At 38.3% G+C, this 25,492-nt stretch overlaps 3 protein-coding genes across 6 annotated transcripts in view; 2 read left to right on the top strand and 1 right to left on the bottom strand.

The window, feature by feature from the left end:
- The window catches only part of LOC136258479 (protein dopey-2-like), a 35,235-nt gene extending 22,443 nt beyond the window's left edge, over positions 1-12,792 (bottom strand). Inside the window, exons 1-2 of the mRNA XM_066051790.1 lie at positions 12,629-12,792; positions 7,978-8,330 (exon numbers count right to left, since the gene is read on the bottom strand). Coding sequence (XP_065907862.1) covers positions 7,978-8,330; positions 12,629-12,760 — 485 coding nt within the window. The 5' untranslated portion in view covers positions 12,761-12,792. The remainder of the gene's footprint in view (positions 1-7,977; positions 8,331-12,628) is intronic.
- LOC136258482 (cyclin-dependent kinase 8-like) lies at positions 12,783-18,695 on the top strand. The gene is made up of 12 exons (XM_066051795.1): positions 12,783-12,951; positions 13,935-14,022; positions 14,076-14,186; positions 15,142-15,282; positions 15,518-15,575; positions 15,971-16,102; positions 16,214-16,357; positions 16,408-16,483; positions 17,261-17,333; positions 17,386-17,486; positions 18,429-18,519; positions 18,596-18,695. Exons 1-12 carry the CDS (start codon positions 12,824-12,826, stop codon positions 18,680-18,682), a joined length of 1,230 nt encoding a protein of 409 aa, XP_065907867.1. The 5' UTR covers positions 12,783-12,823; the 3' UTR covers positions 18,683-18,695.
- Positions 18,696-19,001: 306 nt separating this feature from the next.
- Positions 19,002-22,168, top strand: LOC136258224 (TNF receptor-associated factor 4-like). 4 transcript variants are annotated; one of them, XM_066051559.1, is made up of 2 exons: positions 19,002-19,146; positions 20,131-22,168. In XM_066051559.1, the coding sequence occupies exon 2, from the start codon at positions 20,132-20,134 to the stop codon at positions 21,992-21,994; it is 1,863 nt and encodes a 620-aa protein (XP_065907631.1). In that variant the 5' UTR covers positions 19,002-19,146; position 20,131; the 3' UTR covers positions 21,995-22,168. The 4 variants fall into 4 exon arrangements, with proteins under 4 accessions (XP_065907631.1, XP_065907628.1, XP_065907627.1 ...); XM_066051556.1 differs by having other exon boundaries at positions 19,028-19,146; positions 20,112-22,168; XM_066051555.1 differs by lacking the exon at positions 19,002-19,146 and adding an exon at positions 19,187-19,264 and having other exon boundaries at positions 20,112-22,168.
- Positions 22,169-25,492: the final 3,324 nt, after the last annotated feature.

The raw sequence follows: 25,492 nt of genomic DNA, 5'->3' as shown, positions 1-25,492 counted from the left end.
GCTAACGTGAAACAGATGTGACACATCTCTGAAAATGTTGTGTAAGACTTTGGGTGTTTAACTTGTAAATTTAAAGCTCTTCCTATTGTATAATATTCTAATGCTGTCATACATAGCATGTAGTTGGGGTATATTTTTGAGTTAAATGACACTTGAGATTCTACCTGCTGCTAACATCCACACAGTTAAAATTGTTATAGCATATATGTCTATCCCAGTCAACTTCAGCACATTTTTGTTGCTAAAGTGCTGAAACGAGTTATCACTTATCCAAACAATGATCCACATGAAAGAAATAAATGAGGGTAACCAAATGCTGATCAGGTTGTTCTATCCTCCACACATTACCATGAGTGAAGCCATAGATGAAGAGATTATGGTGCTTGCATAGATATAATACTGTTATAAAGAAGGTAAAAGCAAGTTTATATACTCTGAAATGTGTAACTTAACATCCCTATTAATCACCAGCTATTACTAATCTTAACACTTACCCGTACCCAGAAGCTGATGTTTATTCACAAATTTCACATGCCCACAACACTTAGATTAATAATTTATTTGTATGTTGATACAACAACAAAAAACATTGCCCTAAATAATAGGGTGGTCCCCGTTGATGATGTTCACAATTACTAATAACACATGTGACCTGGCCAGTGAATATAGACACATATATAGAGTGATCAATAATAATTAGATTCTTAGCAATAAAAAGTACTTGTGGATGAATTTTTTTTCTAAGTCTACATAATTATAATAAAAACTATGATGTCACAAAGGAAGACATATAACAGACTTACTATAAAACGCTAGGGAGTGATTAGACCATTCACTTGTCAGCATATACTGTTGTAGTTGAGAGAATGAAGCTTTTTCTTCTATTGATTGCTATTATCAGTACTTGTAGTGGAGACTACACTAATGTGGTGACAGGAATATTCAGCAAGACAACAAGTAATGATGAGTTGAGATTACCATCAACCAGTAGCTACCTCCCCATACAAGCCTTGACTACTACTATACACATTTCAACACCTGCTTCAGTTTTTGTCCACTACCAGCTAGCAATAAACACCACCTCTACTTTTCAGACAAAGCTACGAATCGACAACTTTGATGTTGGGTCTATTGTACTTACTTATGTTGTACCATTTAAGACAATGACTGGATTTTGGATGGGTCATCTCGGTCCTGGGGAGTATACCTTTAAAGTACTATATGCTGGATCTGCTGTCTATGTGCCCAAAGGTGCCCAGTGGCAAACTGCAAAGTTACAGGTAACATGGTTTGAACTAGACACCACAGATGTGCTAACTGACAATATCAAGTGCTATCCCACTCCAATCACAACAAATAATTATGATAATTGGGGGCCAGTGAACGATTTGGGTGTTGTTATCCAGCTTCCTTCCAATCGAGCATTGCTTAGTGCCTACCAGTTCTCAACGTATTATAGATACTCGTCGGTGTACAGGGTGTATGCTTCACTTGATATTAATGGCTTCCAACAACCTAGTACTTCATTTATAGCTGCTACACGTTCCAGATATCGTTATTACTTAGACCTTCATGGTATCTGGGCTGAAGAATACAATGATGGGATACACTTCTTTAATGTGCTCTACCGATCCACTTTTGGTTTCCAGTTTACCGACTGTGTTGTGAAGAATCGAGATAACAAGAACCTCTATGTCATGATGTTACCACCGACTTGTAAGGTAGTAAAGGTTAACCCGAGGACACACTTCGAGGTAAAGAACACCACCTGGGCTACTACTGATGTTTGCTACAACCTGACATTGGCCGAGACATGTCATATCATTGCAATGTACCATTTCACCAGTGAAGGTAGTGGAGAACAATATGTGTTCAACCGACTGATAAGGAATTCAGTTCCAATGGAACACACAACCTCCATTTCAGGTAATACATTGTACACTGGTAATACTGGTGTGTGGGTGGGAGGACTGGACAAAGGTGGCCATAACATTTGCCTCCAGTATGCCCGGAGTGGTAACGGAGCAGCTTCCACTGATGATAAACCACATCACACCAGGTCCCTTACCATCACCTACTGTTGTTAACCACTGTAAACTGACATGGCTATGCACCTGAGTGTTATGTATTGTACACTGTATTCTTTATAAATTTTTGTATAAGTACATAATAATATTGCAAGATAGGATATTACTACATACCAGGGGCACATTAAAAATCCTTCAGACAAGATAGAAGTTGTTATTTACTGTAAAGAGTCACTTTTAGCATAGGACATTTACAAAAAGCATCCCTGAGCACAGTATGTCATGCTAAAGGTTGCATAAAGCGAAACAACGTTGATGGCATGATGGAAGAGTTTTGGTACAAAGTTACTATAAACACAACACCAAACGGGTAGGAGATACACTTAAACTGACACATAACATTGTGTAATCTTGTCACATTAAAGTGTGGTAAAGATATGGAGCTAATCAAGAATAGATCTATAGTCACAGTCACAGTCACAGCACCAGGATGGCAATTGTAACAGTTATACATTGTAATTGCACACTAATGCACCAACGTTGTCTAAACAATCAACTCATCCTTATTTTCTGTTTATCAACAAGAGGACATTCATACAAGCCAACAAAATGTACCAGAGACGTTCATTATCATGCATTTAGCCAGTGAGTGGTTAATTCCTGGAATAGACGAGGTATCATTTTATTGGACGCACACACAAAGTACACAGTAATATTACAAGCTTCAATTTCTGTACCGTGAAATACAATACATCTTGTAACTATAGCTACGTAGCACATGTATATAATTCGAACAGAACTGCTCAAAATCTTCATTGCTATGGTAGCTTAAAGCTAATGTACATATTTCACTGGATTTAATAATTTAAATATTTAACTGCAGAAATTCATGTATGTCACCACAAAATTTTTCACAGTTTGATAGGAAACATAGCAAAGACCTTTCATGGTAGCATGATTACACTGATTGTCATCACATATGAAAATTACTAGGAAAGTACAGTGTGACAAACATGAATTTTCCAGCAAAGAGGAGTTTCAAACAGCCTAAGTACAGTATGTGAGTGCCTCATAAATGGCTGGATAGTGCTGTGGGTGCAAACACCAGATGAACAATGGTTAGTATACTGACATCAGCAGAAAGTAGCAAAGCCTACAGAAGTTTACATGAAATTGAAAGCAATACAGGTGCTATAATAAATTTCCAGGTGGGTAAGCTTAATCCTTTTTACTTGAAAGATATGTGACATGCCTCTATTACTTTGTTGTGTACGACTTGATCCTACCGCATGTGCTGTGTGCTAGTAAAAGCTCTTGCCAATGCACTTATTCCAAATAACATCATGTATGGTATTATTTTCTTGTTGGGCAGACAGTGAAACATGTCTAATCAGGTCACTGTATAATATGGTCACCTGTCTAAACTGGCCACTGTAATATTCTCTCAAGTGTGTCATTTGTGTACAAACTGACTTGCTACCTAATGCAGCAACCTGCTTAACATGGTCAGAAAATATTGGCCTATAGGTGACCTGATATATTGCCAGTACAGGTACAGGTTACATTGTATTGCTTTCTATGGTTTGTGCTAACAATAAAATATATTAGTTACACATGTATCTCAGATAGTTCAGCACATTTTGGTGCTGAGAATGGCTGAAATGTATTACTACTTATCCTAACAATAAACCACATGAAAGAAATACATGAGGGTAACCAAATGCTGACCAGTCAAGTTCAGTTATCCTGTAGTGGTGAGTATCCTACACACTTTACCACAAATGAAGCCATAGATGGAGACATGACAATGCTTGTGGTTAGCAAAGACGAAGAAAATACAGTACATATAGAATGTGAAACAGTGTTTATTAGCATACTGTGCAAGCAGATGGAAAGTTACTAAAATGAACATCACAATTAATAATTGCTAGTTCTTTCAACTTACAAGTACAATAGCTAATGGAATTTGTTCTTAATTTACTGCTCAAATACAATTGGCTATTTTATAAAATACCCATGCATAACCAACCTGTACAATAAATTCATTTGCAAGTCAATACAGCACTAAGAAACAATGCCCATAAAATAAGTTGGCAAATACTGGCAATTTAGTGAATGGCTAATGCTTAATACGTGACATACATGTATATATTGGACTGATTCATAACAAAATAAGGGCTCTTAGCAATAAGCTATATTTGTGGATACAATATCCTTAAAACTATGATGTCACAAAGGAAGACATATAACAGACTTACTATAAAACACTAGGGAGTGACTAGACTATTCACTTGTCAGCATATACTGTTGTAGTTGAGAAAATGAAGCTTTTTCTTCTATTGATTGTTAGTATCAGTACTTGTAGTGGAGACTATACTAATGTGGTGACAGGAATATTCAGCAAGACAACAAGTAATGATGAGTTGAGATTACCGTATGCTGGTAGCTACCTCCCCATAAAAGCCTTGACTACTACTATACACATTTCAACATCTGCTTCAGTTTTTGTCCACTACCAGCTAGCAATAAACACTACTTCTACTTTCCAGACAAAGTTACGAATCGACAACTTTGATGTTGGGTCTATTGTACTTACTTATGTTGTACCATTTAAGACAATGACTGGATTTTGGATGGGTCATCTCGGCCCTGGAGAGTATACCTTTAAAGTACTATATGCTGGTTCTGCTGTCTATGTGCCCAAAGGTGCCCAGTGGCAAACTGCAAAGTTACAGGTAACATGGTTTGAACTAGATACCACAGATGTGCTAACTGACAATATCAAGTGCTATCCTACTCCAATCACAGCAAATAATTATGATAATTGGGGGCCAGTGACCGATTTGAGTGTTGTCATCCAGCTACCGTCCGATCGAGCATTGCTTAGTGCCTACCAGTTCTCAACATATTATAGTTCCTGGCCAACATACAGAGTGTTTGCCTCACTTAATATCAACGGCTTCCAACAACCTAGTACTTCATTTATAGCTACTACACAAGCCAGATATCGTTATTACTTAGACCTTCATGGTATCTGGGCTGAAGAATACAATGATGGGATACACTTCTTTAATGTACTCTACCGATCTACTCGTGGCTTCCAGTTTACCGACTGTCACTTGAAGAATCGAGATAACAAGAACCTCTATGTCATGATGTTACCACCAATTTGTAAGGTAGTAAAGGTTAACCCGAGGACACACTTCGAGGTAAAGAACACCACCTGGGCTACTACTGATGTTTGCTACAACCTGACATTGGCCAAGTCATGTCATATCATTGCAATGTACCATTTCACCAGTGAAGGTAGTGGAGAACAATATGTGTTCAATCGACTGACAAGGAACTCAGTTCCAATGGAACACACAACTTCCATCTCAGGCAATACATTGTACACTGGTAATACTGGTGTGTGGGTAGGAGGACTGGACAAAGGCGGCCATAACATTTGCCTCCAGTATGCCAGGAGTGGTAAAGGAGTAGCTTCCACTGATGATAAACCATACCATACCAGGTCCCTTACCATCACCTACTGTTGTTAAGTGCTACATATAGACTGAGCATGCACAATGTAATATGAGTGTCATATACCAAAAGTATGTGTACCTATACTATGCTATGTGGCTTACTGTTGTATACATACTGTACAATGCAATATTAACAAGACAGTTACGCTGTAAAGTACAAAACAAACAGTGTGTATTGGAATTGGTTTATTGATTTTTTTATTTGCATACATATACATGTTAACTGTAAATTAAACAGTTGCGTTAATTGTTAACTGAACTAGCTGACACAACAACGAAACTTGTAAATAAACTTGAAGATCTGACTTGCGTACTTACATAGTTGCCCACAAATACTAAACTCTTTAATTGAGTCATTTTTAAAGAGTCACACTACAACTGCTCTGTTCAATTATTCTAATAGAGCACACAGTTGTATCTGTATATACATGTAAAGCTGGAAAACCATACATCCAGCGTCCATCTGTTTACATTCCTTTTGGGTCAGTCAACTACTGTATTGCACTAACCACTACATGTATCAAAGCAGTTTTTGTGCCTCATGAAGCACTCATCATCTGGCTTTACCAAGTTTGCTTAAAAAATACTGTAAAATGCATAAAAATGAGTATATAGTAGTTTGCTTTACTGCAGCTTGATGACAGTAGACAGGTTGTAGAGTAGTACGTCAGTATGAGTGTACTATTGTAGGGACAATTTCTGATGGTTGGGCATAACTAGTACCAACACTATACTCACATGCTTTGGCGGTGTACACGCCTTGGGTGTGTAGCACTTTCCGTAGCAGAATAAAATATGTTTGAACTGAAATGTCATAGAACAAAATCTCTTACCAAATGACTCAAGATGCTTAGTGTGCTCTACAGTGGCACAAGACTTTGACTCCATTTTGAAAAAATCTAAAGTGAGTGTCACATGTGTCTAATTGAGGTGTAAAAGGGATTTTCCAAGGGATTTCCCTTTGTGATCTCAATCAATTAGATTTGGGCCTTTGTTCATAATCATGATTCAACAATGTGGTACGTGCGCTACTTTAGTATAGACTGTCACAGCATTGAGCTAGTTACTTGTGATGGTTGGGCAAGTAACTATGATGGTTGGACAAATACTGGTGCTGTATAAGCTACTATAACCTTGTTTCAGTGCTATAAATACACTTTGTTTTTTGTTTTCTACTTAGTTAAGCTGTAAGTACTGTTTGTGTAATAAAGTTCAGTATGCAGGACATGTAGCAATGCACAGGTTCAAATCATAATCTAATACACTACAGTATGACATGCTCCTGCACCAAAGGGCACATGCCAACTTGAAGTCTACATGCTAGCTTGCAATAGTTTACAGTACTACAGCAATACAAATACCACTTGAAAGAGAACTTATTCTTACGAGGATCTACCTACTACCATATTTATTGCATACTCATTGCTTTCATTGCTTGTGAATAGGTTGACTTGCCACATTTCACAAATAGCCAGTGACATCAGTTGCCCAGCACTACATACATATATCCTATACAATGACAGTAGCAAATTAGGCAACATCACACAATTATTATTCTTTTAAAAAACATTTACACACACACACATTAGCTTGTAGTTCCTCAGAGTTATCAAGGTATTACCTCACTATCATTTCTTACACACTAGACTTATAGCATTTGGATGTTTAGGTGATCGAGGATGCACTATTACTGTACATATAAAGCTAAAAGATGGTTTTTAATATCTGTTTGTGTTCTATACGTGGACCCAAAGCATGCATCATCAAGCTGGGACAACAGCAAAACGAGGTGTTCATCATCTACCAACTCAGCAGTTTGTTGTTTCAAATTACCCATGCCTTTATTCATTCAATACAGCATAATGAAGGTCCTGGCGTACAGCATAAATCTTTTTGTAAACTGCAAGGTAAACAGCAATTCTTTTTCTTACTTATGTAAAACCTTTTTGACCATTTTCTACCCACATATGTGTAGCATTTCATGCAACCGTATTTCTATTACTCTGAGCCTTTTTCTGTATAATCGTTTTTGTTCTTCTTCAACTTTGATACACAGTTATTGTCACTAAGATAAGCATACAGTGGAGTAGAACACCTCTCTTAACAATTTTCACACCACAACCATCAAGCACTTTCACTGTCTCTGTTTTTTGCAGTGTGTAAGTGATTAGGTTATGTTCTATTAGAGTTATAGAAGTCCCCATTCACTAATGTAAAACAACAACAACAACAACAACAACAACAACACAGTTTTGCAATAGTCCAAATACAATTGCTTCCTACTGCCACATACATATATGGTCGAAAACTTTTCTCATCGGCATACCCCAACAGTCGATATAGGATATTGCCGATACTCATACACAATTGATAAACACATTACATTACTGTCATCATACAGTGTACATATTCTAATATCTCACCTCTCAGAGTGGTCAGAGTTCTCCTCTAGGCCTGGCAGTAAACCAAGTACAAATCCACTCAGTGCGGGTACCAACTTATGCCCCAGGGGCAGCATATATTTTTCATAAACCTCAAGCAGTCTTGTCCTCACATCTATGGTAGCAAATGACATCAGCGGAAACAGCGAACTACAGTAAATGTGAAGATCAAGAGATAATCCATCAGAATGGATACGTTCAAAGATGGCGCAGTAAACGTCCAGTGCCTTGAGGTGTACTCCATGTGGCAGCTTGTGGTGGAGACACTGAGACAGTCTCCTGTTCACCTGATACTTGTAAGGTACCACTGGATACTGAGTATAGGCCAGTAACACCTGGGGGTTGTACATAAATAGATGTGATTACTGATTAGAGTGCAACTTCTATAATGCACAGTGAAATCTCAATTGGTGGCCACTTTGTTCATAAGACCACCTCATTATAGTGACCATGTCAAATAGGTCCCCCTATATAGCTAAGATATACATCAGGGTCTCCTGTTATGTATAAGTAATATGCTGAACCATCCAATAGACATTGTACGATACGATCAAGTTCAACACTATTGTTAGTACAAATGGGATCATAGAAGTAAAACAAGGGAAGTCACCTACACTTAAAGTTGTACTAGTGGACCATTCAATCCCTACTTCAGTCTATAGCACTAGGCAACATCCCTTGTTTCACTATTTTTATTTCTATCATCTCTAAAATTCCATGTACTTGTTTATGGTTTTGTAACATAATTATGACTGGTGAACCCACACATACAGTGTACCACATCAAAAGAAAATAAATGGTGCCACACTTAGTGTTTTCATCTGAACGCACAGCCCGACTACCAATTACTGAAAGTGAAGTGGCCATTATGCTTTGTTTTTGGCCATGTTCAGCCATTTATTGTTACAAATGTAAAACAGTATGAGAAAGACCTCTACAATCAATCCAGTCACTATGGAAAATACAGACAATTCCCATTACAAATATAGGAAAACCATTACGTGATAGTCAGCACCTTGCACTGTCAGCAAAGAGAAATGAGCAAAGAGAAATGAGACACAAAGGAGGACAAATATGAGTCCACGATTTGTGCATTGCATTGCAAAAAGGCACCTGTCAGGCTGAAGTACTAGTGTCAGCTAACAGCAAGGTTATAGCCTTAGACGTCATTCAGTCACATAAAATACAAAACTTCTAATGGTAAATGTTCAAGCAAAGGTGGTATCATAAAGCAACAATTAAACTGAATAAACTCACTTATACAAGTGGCTATAGCACAAACTGTTTGACCCCAGTGATCTATCCACTTACAGACAGGATTGTAGTTGACACAACTTCTATTAAGTTTATAATACAACAACGTAATAAATATTGAATACATAACCTTATTTAATTGTAGTCTCAAGGAAACATTTATGGTACAGTCCTCTTGAGATAAAGAGTAATTGTCATATTGAGAAGAAAGTAATTGACAACATGCAGTTGGTCAATTATTAAGCACCAGTTGCACCATGCCGTAGGTATATACTATGTACCTGGGATTGCATACCAAGTTCATCACCACACACAATCTGCATTGTACTTCAATATACAGTGTTCTGTTAGTTATCATGAACGTTTCCTGTGAAAATAGCCACCACCCGATACTTTAAGAAATACAAAGGATTTAACCTTTTCAACATTTAGTAAGCAGTAAAAAGGATACACTCTAAATAGACTGAATTACCTTGAAATACAGCACGTACGGGATTTTAAAAGCCTCAAACTTCATAATATGTCACCACCATATTTCATCACTTAACAACTCAGAAAATCAGGCTAAAATTGTCATCATGTCATACCTACCTTAAAGTGTCTGTCTGTATTCACTCAACAAACAGCATCATAGTAAGTGACATCTTTAGCCATTAAACAAGCACTAAGAACCCCACATATCTTCCAAGCAACACAAAGGGTTGTACAGTACCGCTCAAATGTAACGTTGTCTTACGAGAGTGCAACCAATTAAAAAATGAGCTAATTAAAGGGGGTGGCACTCATATCGCTTGCGAGTATTCATCCTATTTCATTTGGGATGAATACATGTGAGTAAAATGGGTGCCACACTGTTTAATTAGCTAGTTTTCTAATCACTCGCACTCTCGTGAGATGACATACATTTGAGCTGTACTGTACAACTCAACCTGTACTGATTTACCAGCTTCTACTGTATGTTTAGTTCTGTTCTTTAGCCATTGGAACCACAGATATGATGCTACAGAAGTCCAGTAATAGCTCCCTAGAATAACACTTGTCTGGTAGACAAATACAGAGTACTAAGGAAAAGTGCTAATGAGTACAACACGGTAAAAAGTGGTGGTACGGGTACATACTATATAATATCTACAGACTGTATTGTCCTGAAGACTTGACTTACTTAGTATGTATGTAACATTGTATTGTGGGTTTGTAGTCTAATATTGCTCACGTGTAAGTAGTGCGTCATTAAGAATAGTGTGAACACGTTGTCGCTGTATTGTTCTACGGTCGGTATCCTTCGCGTATCGAGTTTGATGCTGTAACCAGGATACCTTCTTCTACAGGTAAACCCGCTATCCCAGTCATTGATGCTGTAACCAGGATACCTTCTTCTACAGGTAAACCCGCTATCCCAGTCATGTATGACCATACATATGCAAACTACCTAATTTTCTTTTACACTGTATAATAATTACTACTCTAAATTACATTTCCTAGTTGGCTGAGATGCCTTGCCACCACCCCACCACTTGCTGTCAAGAGCTGCATGGACAGCTGAAGGTACCAACAACTGCTATTGTTATCTTATTCAAAGGTATCAACATTGAGCCAGCCCTCGGAATAGGCCATCTTTATTGGATGACAGACTGTGGTACCAGTGATGGAAGACAATAAACAAAGCCTACCATACTGTATTTAGTCTCACGTCATCTGAGCCTATTTTTTTTGGGGTGGCACTTATCAATTAGAGACTATACGTAAGTGCCCCCTTGAAAAAAGCGTCTGGTATGATTGCAATAGTCGAACTGGTTCTCTCATCCCAGACCTCGAGCGGGGTGTTAATGACGCTTTCATCATCATAATATGTAGGCACAAGCCGCATAGGCTAAAATGGACACAGTGACATGTTACCCAGATAATTCGAGGCGAGATCTATTAGTCACACATTCAAACATATGTATCTTCTACTTTTAAAACTGGAGGCTATTGTGTTTTTCATGTCAGGATATGACACGTTTATGGCTCTGCCAACAGGCTAATATGAAACTTCATTAAGACCCTGCTCAGAACCAGTTCGAATCAGACCAGACCCTTTTTTGAGGGGGCGCCTATAATCTCTAATCGATAAGGCCAGGCAAACTTGATTAATTGTTTCTCATCCCTGCCCGCTTCTAATTTCATTATTGCTGTTATCAATCACGTGCACACGTATTTTCACTATTTTGATGCTAAGAAGGTTGACTATCATTTTACAGCACAGTAAATGTCACTCGCATCTCAGAAATGATGGTAAAACATAAGTACTAGCTCTTAAAAGGCTTTAGCTAACCCTTATAGTAACAGACAGCTTGATTTGGAGTATTTTCTTTACTAATGAATAATGAAAAATGACCTCCGCCCGCATGGAAATCTGTGGATGAGAAACAAGTTATCAAGTAATTACCTGGTCTACGCACCACCCCAAAGAAATAGGGTCTGGCTACGCAAGAGGGGCTATAACACAGATTAGATTAGATTATCAATTTTTGTCAAAGACATGGGTACACAAAAGGCACAGCCTGCAAACGTGCTCCCCATAAAGAACATACAAGTACAAAAAACAAACACATAACAGTAACACAAAAACAAAACACAAAACAATAACATTAGAATACACGGATTAAAAAACAAAACAGTTACAAGATTATGCAAAAAGAAAACGACGAAGTGCAGTCCGGAACGCAACTGGATTAGTCAATTTTAGAATACGATGGGGAATGGTGTTCCATAGGAAGGGAGAGTTGATGAAAAAGGAAAAACGCCGGGAGTTAATAGTGGAGGATGGAATAAATAACGACATTGGATGAGATCTAGTGACGGTGGTAGAAAATTGAAAATACTTAGAAAATGGGATAGCAACTCTATTATGTAAAATATCATGAGTCAGACTGGTCGAAAAGTAAGATCTTCTGGTATGAAGAGTTGGCCAATGAAGTTCCTGTAGGCAAGAGTCTGAAGACCTAGAGTCTGAAGACCTAGACCAGTTATGGTTAATAGTATCCCATCTACTACCGCACACCCAACGGGCAGCACGACGTTGGATCGCTTCTAAATTAGTCACATCCTTCTTAGTATGTAAGCACCAAACTGGGGAAGCATACTCCAGAATAGGTCTCAGATCTAGGTCTCAGATAGGTCTCAGAACAGATCCCATCTGTCTAACACGGAATTCAACTGTTGAGTAGCAGCATCTATCTTTCCAGTCACTTTAATATCGCTAAATTTAACACTCCGCTAAACTTAAGTTACTCACAGAATTAGACCCACAGAAAAGTTTACAGTGTGTTATACACATAATATTATTGTGTTTGAAATACGAAACATGAAACATAACGGTACGTGTAGTATTCCATACCTTATGTAGTGTTGCCAAGCAAGAAACCTGGTCTGTCCATTGCAAAGATGTCTCAAAAGTCTTAAGGGCTTTTTCTGTAGCACTTTGAAACTTCTGGTACTTCGGCTCCTTCTGGTACGACTCGTCACTCATAATTCTTAAAACAAGTCAGCTAAATGTTTTGAATTGTGGGTTGGAGTTTTGTGCACGTGAGCTATGGACATCAATTTTAAGGAAAGTCTCGCCAGGCGAAGAGAGAAGGTTGAAGATTTGTTTGAATATGAGGGGATGAAGATCGGTAGAGGGACGTACGGACACGTGTACAAGGCCAGGAGAAAAGACGGGTAAGGCAAAATCGGGTAGCGCGCATTCCGTAAACTTAACCGCCATATCCGCGTATCTCCGCGGTTATAGGGTACATGTACCTCCCTAGTTAAGTTTTCTCCCAGATTTACTGATGGCTAATAAATGTATTTATGTAAGCCCCAACAACAGCTAGGTCTCTGTGGTGCCCACTAGGCTGGTCCCATTCAAGTCGTCAACTTTTATTATTGATCAGTGTTTTAAAAAGCTACCAATTTGGCAATTGTAGATATTTGGTAATAAACTCACCAACCTTGGCAGCTGTTAGGTGGGTGAATTTTTTCTCTCTGTAAATGATGACTTGTAGGCTTTGAGAACATCTAGGGTATAAGAAGTACAGCGTAGCAGCAGTTCCTGTAATTTTAGGTAGTTTTTTGACAAGTGTATATATTGCTGCATTACAAGTTCTCACAAAGGGGTGGAGGTGGTAGGATGGGAAAAACTTGTGGTTTAAAATGGGTGAGTGTCGTATATGGTGGCAAGCTGTAAGCCAAATTACATGTCTCTGGAATCTCTTGGTGGACTGTAATGGTACAAAATATGCAAGATTTCACATTTGTGTAACTGCCAGTCAATTCAAACCAATGAAATTGTCAGAAGTCATTCCGTTGTCTTCCCAAGGCTACAGAGCAATGTGTGTGGGCTTTTACATGCCTATATACACAGAACTGAAAAAGTTAGTATGAGCCATCTTGTGCTGGTGTTTATATGCCCAGGCCAGAACACAATCAGGTCCACATGATGCTATTGGTCAAGATCCTGTCATGACCCAAAATTTGGTAAGGGATTCCTGCTGATTGTAGTTATGAAAAGCAATACCCTTGGACTATACGTACCACTATTATAGGGTAATTTTCATGTACATAAAACAGTTTCTTTGTCTAGTAATAAATTATAAAATGTTGCGTGGTAGAATGGTATATACCCTACATACATACATACATAGTCCCATTCTTATCTGTAGAAGTGATAATAAAGACTATGCTTTGAAGTTGATCGAGGGGACTGGATATTCTCAGTCATTCTCACTGTCAGCTTGTCGAGAAGTGGCGGTATGATGTGTTGTACTATCATAGGTATAGTCAGCATATGTTGTGTTGTGTAGTTACTGAGGGAGTTACGTCATCCTAATGTGATCCATTTGCATCGTGTATTCCTGTCACATGTTGACCGTAAGGTCTGGCTACTGGTGGACTATGCTGAACATGATCTGTGGGTAAGTGATTATATGAAGGCCATCATCCACATGACTGTAAGATTAACTGGTCCAAGAGTGTGTCCTTTATTATAGTATGTACGCATTGAGCTGAATCCTCAAAAACATTTCATTTAATAACTCATGGATGCAATTATATATGATCTTGAAATTTGGCACACTTGCAGTACTGCTTGACCCGCTAAAAATATTTCAAAATCTTTTCATTCAAAAGTCTGACACAACATTTACGGCCATTCAAAATTTTCACCATACATTTCCTATGGGAAGCCACAAAAGTACAACGTCCATTGTAGTCTTTTTCCGAACTTGTAATGAAACTATACTGTACGCCTCTGTTGTTGACACCTTAGCTGTCACCATTAATCATCTGGTTGGCAAAAAATGTTTACTCTATTGAGAAAAAAATCCACTTTAATTTTTAGCTTTTTCAGGATTCAGCTCAACTTGTACATACTATAATAGTCTTTATGTGTTCATAGTTTAGTCCATTTATGTGTGCATGTGTAGTGCGTACATATACGTATGCCTGGCATGTATCAGCATGCATATTTGTATGCTTGCATGCACATCAGGGCTCAACCCAGAATATTAACCTAGAGGGGCAAAGTAAGTCGCTTTGGATTCTAAGAGGGTCTGGAGGTATGCTCCCCCAGGAAAATTTTGAAAATTTAGGTGTAAATATACTCAATTTTGGTGAAATTTTACTGTGATACCATTGAATATTGACCATTGAATTATACAACTTTGGGATCAATTAAACCTTTCCATTTCTCAAGGCTTTAGGCATAAACCTAGGGGGGGAAATAGCTAACCCAGGGGGGCCTGTGCCTCCCACCACCCCCTAGATTAACCCCTGCACATGTGTGAGTCCTTCATACAGAGGGTCCTTAAGAGAGGTTCTGATCAGTATGTGTCATGGTGTATTATTACTGTGTTATCGTGTGATCTATAGCACATCATCAAATATCACCGAGCAACAAGGGCTAGTAAGAAGCCCCACCCCACCCCTACTAATATGGTCAAGTCACTTCTCTACCAAATCCTGGATGGTATCCATTATCTCCATGCCAACTGGGTGCTTCACAGGGACCTGGTGAGTGTAGCTGACTTGACTTGATACAGTAAATCTCACCATACCTAGAAGCCTGACAGGTGTTTTCACTATGAACACCTTGCTAAAGTGGCCACTGGCCACCTTTAACAGGAAACACAATAAATGTATTTTATGTCCTTACACTCATTATTGGACCACCATTTTTACTGTTGTACGTAGGTATTACTATCCTATTTTATGCATGTCTAATTTGGTTTTTTGTCCATCTGACTAGAAACCAGCTAACATTCTAGTGATGGGAGAAGGAAGTGAAAGAGGAAGAGTGAAAATAGGTAAATACATGTTTGTGTTATTGCAATACACTCTTGAGCACTCTATACATATTTTGAGTTGTACATACATACATACATACTGTACATACATACTGTACATACATACTGTACATACATACATACATACATACATACATACATACATACATACATACATACATACATACATACATACATACATACATACATACATACATACATACATACATACATACATACATACATACATACATACATACATACATACATACACACACACATACATACACACACACACACACACACACACACACACACACACATACATACATACATACATACATACATACATACGTGTGCATATTTTCAACTGTTAATTTAATTGTGTGTTATTATATTTGGCTGTAATCTTATAGCTGACATGGGGTTTGCCAGACTGTTTAATTCTCCTCTCAAGCCACTGGCTACTCTGGATCCTGTGGTGGTCACATTTTGGTATCGAGCACCTGAACTGTTGCTAGGAGCAATGCACTATACTAAAGCCATTGGTATTGTGTGTGTAGTGTATGTGTGTGTTATGTGTGTGTCTGTGTTGTGCGTCTGTGTGTCTTTGTTGTGTCTGTGTGTGTGTCCATTTAAGACTTCTAACTATCCTACAGATATATGGGCCATTGGTTGCATATTTGCTGAGCTGCTCACCTCAGAACCAATATTTCACTGTCGTCAGGAAGATGTGGAGTCCAATACTCCTTATCATAGAGAGCAACTAGACAGGATCTTTACTGTGATGGGGTTTCCCCAAGGTACTTTATCATACTGATAGCATTGTTTGTACTGTATAATTCTCATACAGAAAAGGACTGGAAGGGGATTAAGATGTTACCTGAGTATAATACACTGATAAGCCAGTTTGGTAATCAGAAACACAGGTATGCCTCTGTGTGTGTATACGCGTGTGCGTGTGTGTGTGTGTTATGCTGTGAGGCAGCATAGCCAAGTGGTTATGGCATCGGCCTGATAATTGAAAGGTCCCAGGTTTGATTCCCGGTTGAGCCACTTTGGTGTTGTTGTTTCCTTGAGCAAGAAACTACTCACATTGCTCCAGTCTACCTAGCTGTTTAAATGGGGACCTGGTGGCCTGGTGTCAACTGGGGAAGCAACCCACCCAGCTGTAACATCAATGGGTACCTGGGGAAGCAAATGCCCAACTCACTTAGTGGTGTTGACGTTGTTGTGGAACTTTAGGTTCTGTGACCTCTCTCCGACAGTCCTCCTCCTGCAGGTTACTAGCCCTGCCCCAGGAGGATTTGCCTGCACAAGGCTCAAGTGCCTGAGTAGTGCACAGGCATCCCAGTGCAGGTTTGCTGGGCGACAATAGCTATGTTTTGCATGGCTGCTGGAGGCTTTGCTTTGTGTGTGTATGTAAGCATGAGCATGCCTCTTGTGTTTGAACATTGTTCACAGTGCTCAAGTCTACCTAGCTGTATTAATTAGTTAATTGGGGAAGCAAATTACTGTCCACGTCTCATGTAATGGTTGAGGTTCAGGTGAGAGGGACCTTGGATTCACTACAGTACAGTGGCCTATGGGCTATTGTTCTACTGCCAAGTGGGTGTTGTGCACACACATATGTGAGTATGTAGCTACATGTGGCCTTTTGTACTGTACCTTCAGATTTTATACGGTACATATTTTTGTTTCCATAGCTACTCCAATTACAGTCTCGCATGGTATATGGAAAAACATAAAGTCAAATCTGATTCTGCTGCATTTCGATTGGTAAGAATGCTTGTTTAGGAATGTTTATTCTATTTCTATTGTTTATGTTTAGCTACAGAAGTTCCTTACAATGGACCCCACAAAACGCATCACCTCCAAAGATGCCCTCCAAGATGATTATTTTATAAAGGAACATCCACGCCCATCAGCTGAGTGAGTATGAAAGTTCCTTTAAGAGTGTCATTATTTCTCTTGGAGTATGCATGTATTGTGTAAGGTGATTGTGAAGCATTGAACTGTCATAGGTAATACCTTATACACGTGTATAGTGTAGTTGTACCACTCTTCTGAGCTTGAAAACAAGACCGGGTGCCCATATAGTTAATACTGTGCCTTATAGCAAAATAGGCAGTTTTATATTTAAGGTTTACAGTACAGTGTAACCTCAGTTATCCGGACCTCAGTTATCCAGATTCTTGGTTAATCGAACTACAGAAATGGCTGCTCTATTAGAGTAGTGACTGTTCTATTAGGGCAATTGAAATTTTAAAAAATGTTCTTATGCTATTTTAAACAAAGATACGGAATTTTCAGACTTACAGATGATCCCTGGTCCCAAGGGGTTTGGATAACTAAAATTCATGAATTATTAATTTGTTAATTATGTTGCTATGCACTGCTAAGGAAGCGTATCTCAAACAAACCATAATTACACACAGAAGTAGTACAGTGTGCCTATCACGTTTTCTTGTGCAATTGCTTTAGAGGAAGCCACCTTTATTTTTGTCCAGAATCTGCCCCCTTCACCTCAAAGGAGTTCCTAGTAGCCTACAAGACTAAATGTACTGTTTTTCAGTTGTTTTACCCATTGTGAAAGGCATTCACAATGTCTTCAGGAACTCACTTACCTGTTTTTCAAGCTGGGGGTATATACAACCTTCATATCTCATGTACAGGCTGTTTTTAGTGCAAGCCATTATGATTATGTGGGTGCAGAAAGACAAACAAATAACAGTTGTTGTTGTTTGTTTGTTTGTTTGTTTTTTTTTCTTTGGTTTTTTGGAAAACAATTCCAAGAGCGCCGTGCCTGGTTTAGAAGTATGTGTCTATATGTACATAGAGATTAACTTGGAACATTTGATTTCTACATCTTAGTGTTTTCAATGGGGAACCAATTCCTTATCCCAAACGTGAGTGCATTGCTGATGAAGACAACAAGGATGACAAGAATGATGCTGGCAAAGAGGTACGCCACATATAGTAAATGTGTCTAGCTATATTGTTAGAGATGATGTTTCATTGTTTGTCTTGTTCCCTTGTAGAAGAATGACCAGGCTAAAGAGCCATCAGGGAAGAGAGTGAAACTCAGTACTAATAATGTTCATCAAGCATTGCATCAAAGATTATAGTAAAATAAATTTATTTGTACATAAAACACAAGGGTTAGTCACTGCCAATGGCCCTGTAGAACCATCATTCAAGGTTTTTGATCTACGAAAATGTATCTTGATTGCTTGATTTCACTTGAAAAAGGACCTTGATTGCTTGACTATTTAACACATACTTTTCATAAATTCTCAGTCGTTTTGTTTATGAGCCAACTTCGAGGGGTAGTTAACATCTTGGGACTCTCGTACACCATCTGAGAAATCCAATTATAAATACATAAAATATTTATTGAAATAATGCAGAAATACTTAAATATTGGGACTCTCGTACACCATGTTGGGTTTTTGTGTGGCGCTAGCTACCCCTCGGCCAACTTGATTGCCACTTTTGAGCACTTCTTAATGCTTGGTTAAGTGCAAATTTAACTCTTGATCGTTATTTGATTTTGATCCCGGTTGCAGATGGTTCTACAGGACTATTGGTAGTGAGTACCCCTTGATAACACGATACTAATCTAATGTGATCACGTTCTGTGAGTGCGCTTTAATAAGGGTAGACATTTTTACTTGTTTTGAAAGAGAACGAACTCATTGGAGTGAAAGGTTTTTGCTAATGTAATTGTGACGTGGTGTCTATGTCATGTGTGCAAGTAATCTCGCGTGGCCCAGCCGTTTGAACCTCGGTTTAGCGTAGTCGGTAGTCCAGCTTTTCCCTTTTTGTATTTTAGGTTGGGAAATTCCTGTTCTTCCTTTCAGTGACAATAACTGGTGACATCTTGCGCTGGGGACGGAAATGTTCATTGGGGGGGGGGGGGGGGAGGGGTAAGGAAATTACGAAACCGGAAATGGTAAACTTAGACCATGATTTTTGAACAGATTCCTTAATCAAGGGGGTGTCACTCAGGCTCTTGCTGTAGGTCGATCTGTGACCGCGGTCAAACTCTAAGTCAACGGTCAAGGCCACTAAATAGTTCTTGATTCATTACGTGTTTGACAATAATGTACAGGCATGGTATCACGATAGTTAATAACAAAATATCGCGATATATCGCTAAAACGGTAGTATTGCTCAGCCCTACTGCAGAGAGGTGTGAACACCATAACAACCTCAAAGCATGTGTTACAATAACTGTTACTGTAAACAAGGGTGATAGTGGCTAGTTTGCTATCACTGATAAGGACTTCCTGCAGGAATGCTGAGCAATATGCTATGTAGCACCAGCTATGATTGACTTATTTGTAAGTATCGTGAACTATTCAGTATCATGAATAGTGGCTTTAGTATCGATCGTGATACTAAAATGGCAGTATCGCTCAGCCCTACTTGTTTCCCTACTTTTTTTTTATGATCCCTAATCGAACTTAATATTCCTAAGTTTTCCTTATACTTGTATAACTATAGCTATTCATGAGTTATTATTTTATGTGCGTATATATTTCATCATCATAGATGCATGATCTTTAATTAGAATGGAAAAACAAGCTGAAGTTTCTTCTGGTGGCTATGATTACCAGTTTGTACAAACTCCATTAGACATGTTGATATGTAAAATATGTCACTTTCCCAGTAAAGAGCCATGTCTTAGCGAATGTTGTGGTCACACCTTCTGTGGATCATGTATTGACCGTGCTAAGAAAGCTTTTTACCCATGTATATGTCCAGTGTGTCGAAGTGAACAGTTTAAACTAATACGTAATAAACAAAATGAGCGAATCATTAAAAGTCTTTATGTGTACTGCATTAACAAGGCAGAAGGGTGTGAATGGCAAGGAGAAATCAATGACGTCAATGGCCATCTTGAACATGATGATGGATGCCTGTATGAAAAGGATGCTTGTCCCAACAATTGTGATAAAATTCTGCAAAGAAAATCTCTTAATGATCATTTGGAGAATGAATGTCCACGTCGTAAAGTTAGCTGTTATTACTGCCATATTACACATGAGTTTCAATGCATTGATGACAGTCACATGGAGAAGTGTCCAAAGTATCCTCTACCCTGTCCTAACAACTGTGGAATATCTGATGTACCTCGTGATGATGTGGATGATCACAGAGAAGTGTGTCCTCTGGAAAAAGTGGGCTGTCCTAATGACTGTGAAGTTTTTTTTCAACGTAAATACCTGCAAAACCACATCAAAAATGAATGTCCACGTCGTATGGTTAACTGTCAGTACTGCCATATCACAGATGAGTTTCAATACATAGAATGCAGTCATATGGAGAATTGTCCAAAGTTTCCGCTACCCTGTCCTAATAATTGTGGCATATCTGATATACCTCGTGAAGATATGAATAATCACAGGGAAGTGTGTCCTCTTAAAAAAGTGGAGTGTCCTAAGTGTGAAACATTTCTTCAGCAACGATGTCTACAAAGCCACATTGATAATGAGTGTCCATGTCGTGAAGTCATCTGTCAGTATTGTCAAACTGTAGAAGAACAACGATTTATTGAGGGTGAACATGTAGTGTTGTGTCCTAAATTTCCTTTGGTTTGTCCCAACAAGTGTGAGGCAGAGAACATCCTTCGTGAAGACATGGAAACTCACAAGAAGAAGTGTCCTCTTGAAGTCATTCAGTGTGGGTACCACAATGTGGGGTGTAAGACTAAGATGGCTCGCAAGGATCTGCAAATACACAAGCAAGAGAAAATGGAAGAACATATATCTTTCATTATGTCTGAGCTTGTTAGCACCCGAGATAAATTGGCAGCTACTGAACAGCAGCTAGTTACAAACAATAAGGAAGCCTCAGCTGCTCAAACTCAACTGCTGGAAGAATTCAATTCATTTAAAGTTCAGTCTCAGCTTAAGTTTAACAGACTAGAAAGTCAGCTTCAGGATGCAAAAGAGGACATGAAATGGATTTTTAATATAGAAAACAGAGCAAATTGCTATAGAAACCAAATGTTTCCAGTGGTTATTAAAGTGTCAGAATTTGAAAGAAAAAAGCACAATAAAGATGACTGGTTTAGTCACTTCTTCTTCACACATGAAAAAGGATATAAAATGAAACTAAATGTGGTACCTGCTGGTTGGAATTGGTGTGAAGGCTCTCATGTATCAGTTTCCCTGTACTTGATGAAGGGACCAAATGATCATCACTTGCAATGGCCAATGCAAAAAAGGATTCAAGTGAAGTTATTGAATCAGCAAAGTGACAACTACCATCATTTACATGAACTTGTTATTAATGCCAAACGAATTATGGATGAAAGTTCAAATAATGTATGGAATTGTCCTGATTTTATTCATCATGAAGACCTTGAATCTACTACTATCCGTCAGTTCCTTTTTAATGACAGCATCTATTTTGAAGTGGATGCAATTTGAAGTCAGTCTGATCGAGCTTATTATGCATTAGTATAGTATGAAGTTTCATACCTCTGTGGTGCATATGTACATTTTAGTATAGTTTTATCATGTGTGTCATTATATGTTTGTAGACATCTAACTGTTAGCATGTACAGTATTTTTTTATATATTTAGTGTAAAACTTCACTGGAAGTATACGTAATAAGAAATGAACAGCGGTTTTGGGAATATAGCTATAGTTGGTATAAGCTTTAGATGTGTATACATACTGCATTTATGTCATGCAGTTTTCATCTGCGTGAACATTAATTTAAAAAAAATTATACTGTACTTTTGCCATCCATGCCAATACTTATCGGTGTATACATCATGAAGTTTTCAATTTTATCATGTCTCTAGATCTGAAGATGTACGGGTGGGCTATCAATGGCTAATTACTATTTTTTGTATAATTAAAGTGCAAATTATGAACAAGTGTGCGAGTCCTAGGACAGCAAATGTCTGAATATTTGTCCAATATTAACATGGTTGGACATGGGCATGGCAAGAGAAAACAAATAATATATGTTGGTAGCTATATGCAGTAAAAAAAAAACAGAATAGAGCTAGCTGCTACTGCTATAGCTATTAATTCTATATGCCAACAATTAAAGACATGATTCAATAGTTTCATACAGCAAATTACTCGGAGGCTGCATGTGGTGTTTTGAATGAGATGGCCAAGGCCTCGAGCTAGATATCTGCTTCAATTAATTCTCATAGCACCTGGATTTTCCCACTGAGCTATAGCTGTAATACCATCATTAATCTCTTGTTTCATTACTTTTTATCACTATTTTGTTTTTAAATAGTAAGTGACTGCATGCCACAGCATAATTATGTACACCTATAGCCTGCACCCATGGATTAACTACATGCAAAATACCAGTAACTATATAGTTACATAAACTGCATTATATCTTACTGATTGATTGTTTTCAATTGTCTCAAATGTGCATGAATTGTTGATGAAACTCTGATAAAAGCTTTAACGCTGATTGACTGTTTGAGGTTTGTCCCTATACATATATCATTATAGAATACATGCATGGGCAAACTATGTAGCTACATGTGCAGGGGCAGGGACTTTCCTTGGAATCTCAGTGAAAGCTCCCACTGAAATTTTAGCTTCTAAACTTTTGGCAAAAACGCTATCAAAGCTTGCCACCATACATATATATATATATAGGAGTGAAAAGGACATGATGAATTGTAGTGCAACAGGAAACTTGGTGGTGATTCCTCCGAAGTCAGTAAAGGGAACAATTGCAGATAAACCTGTAACAACAAGGAGATATTCTAATAGAACAGCCAAGTTTTTCATTCAAGAATTTGGGTATGCATTTGGATCTATATCTCCACTATATAACACCGATATCTGTAATTCGTGTAGTTATTGTGTACCCATAAGGTCATTCCAAGTCGTATATTCCTGTTTCTGATTCTTGTTGACTTAATAATTATGTGAGGGTGGGAGGGTTTGGCCATTATGCCATTATGTACATGCAGGTTAATATGGTTACTTTTAGCTAATAGAAAATTCTGAATCAATATTATAAAACACTGAGCAGGTAATGAAAACTGCAAGCATTTAAGTACAATGTCAAATATAGCTGCAGCAGCAATTGTAACAAACATTCATGCAGGTCTGCAGTATAATGCATTCATGATTGTAGGTAGCTAGCAATCTATAATCATAGTGTAGACTTGACCTCTTGACTTGCAGGCTACTTACTAATCTCACTGATGAACTCAAATGTATATCCACAAATTATGCTACGTAGCTACTATACTATAAGCCATCTAAAAATATCAATGTTTATGGAACTTACTTGTAATTCTTCTGTGAGTAACAGGCATAACAACAAATAAACGGCATAACCAAATCAGAGAAAGCAAAAGAAAACTGCAGGATTACAGCCTATGTGCTGCCATAGCTAAATTACCCAACCTTAAGCTTGAAGTGGACTGAGTAAAAACATGTGACCGGATTTTGGAAAAACCAGTCTTCACATTTGAAATACATGCACATTTATATGTGTCACCACTAAAGAACTTATGTGCCTGATAAAATATTTCACAGGATTTGTTGTAATTCAAGGCACTGACTAGGGAATCTAGCTATAATTACTGTAAAGTTGATTGGAAATTTGGAATACCTTATTTTAATCATAAATATAGTTAGTAAAAGTTAAACCATTATTTTATAATGTTCAGAATGTGTCAGTGGATGGGGCTGAGCTCCCTGACAGTGAGACACCCACATCTGCATGTGGCTCACTATAGCTATAGCTACCATGCAAATCTGTACTGAAATCACTCTACTGATATATATATATATATAGCTCATAGGCGGCGGAAAGGGGGGGGCTAGGGGACTAAAGCCCCCCCTCAGAATGATATCACACCGAAATTATCTTTCTTGGAGTGGGGCTGAAAACCGTGATAAAGATCGAGATACTCTAATAGAGCAGTCACTAATAAAGTAGTCAGTGTGTATAGTGAGCTATGTAAGGATTTTTATGTAGTTTATCAGCTAGAAATGGTAGCTGGTGAGGTGGAAAGCTCTTGTCAGTTGGTTGTGACCTTTTTTATTATTATTTTGGTCTCACCTTACCAAACTATGGAAATAAGTCTGGGTCAGCCCAGCCCCCCCCCCCCCCCCCCCTCATATCAACTACTTCCTCCGCCGCTGATATAGCTATATACCCATTCATCAGGGAAGCTGGACTCATGCATCAAGCAATGCATCAATAATAGCAATAATATTATAGCAATAATATAATTAAGCTTCTCACAGGTCCCTAATGGGTTATGTATTTTACATAAAAGTAAGGTGATCACGTGGTCTGCGTAACGATGCGCTTTAATAAGGGTGTTTAGTGTGTAGTTCTGGAGTTCATTGGAAGTGATCGTTGGAGTGAAGCCAAGGTTTCATGAGTTTACAGCAGGTAACTTGGTATATATTTTGCTAGCGGGTTGCTTGAATGTTGTCTTACGTTTACAGTATCATTTGATTAAAGGCCGTGTGGAAAAGCAATGTGCGCGGTGCCAGTCTGTCTCTAGAAAGTAGACCTCGTGTAAATTGTTGGCCATGTCTATGGAACGCCAAATGCGACAAAAATCAGGTAAAATTTTTGTTTAGGCCACTCCAAATGAGACTGTAGTTTCCTAGTCTCGCGGCGCCCGACCCTAAAAAGAGGGTCTGGTGAAACTGTGTACAAAAAGTTTGAGCTCTGGAATGTTTATTGGATGACGTTTTACCTGTTACGTAAGTGCACTGTTTACGTCACAACATCCATTCAACTAGATCCGCTTACAGCATCACCAAACTAATAACGCTACTTTATTTATTCAACATTAAAACGAACCCAACAGAATTGTATGGCTGTTTTCTCAATGAGTTTAAGCGGCAGAGTCACCGGATGTAATTAACCGTAAGCCGCGAATCTTTTGAAATGTACGCATTACATAATC

The sequence above is a fragment of the Dysidea avara genome, chromosome 6 (assembly GCF_963678975.1).
Source record: "Dysidea avara chromosome 6, odDysAvar1.4, whole genome shotgun sequence".
Taxonomy (NCBI): domain Eukaryota; kingdom Metazoa; phylum Porifera; class Demospongiae; order Dictyoceratida; family Dysideidae; genus Dysidea; species Dysidea avara.
Note: the sequence above shows the minus strand (reverse complement) of the source record. Positions and strands in the feature narration are given on the sequence as shown.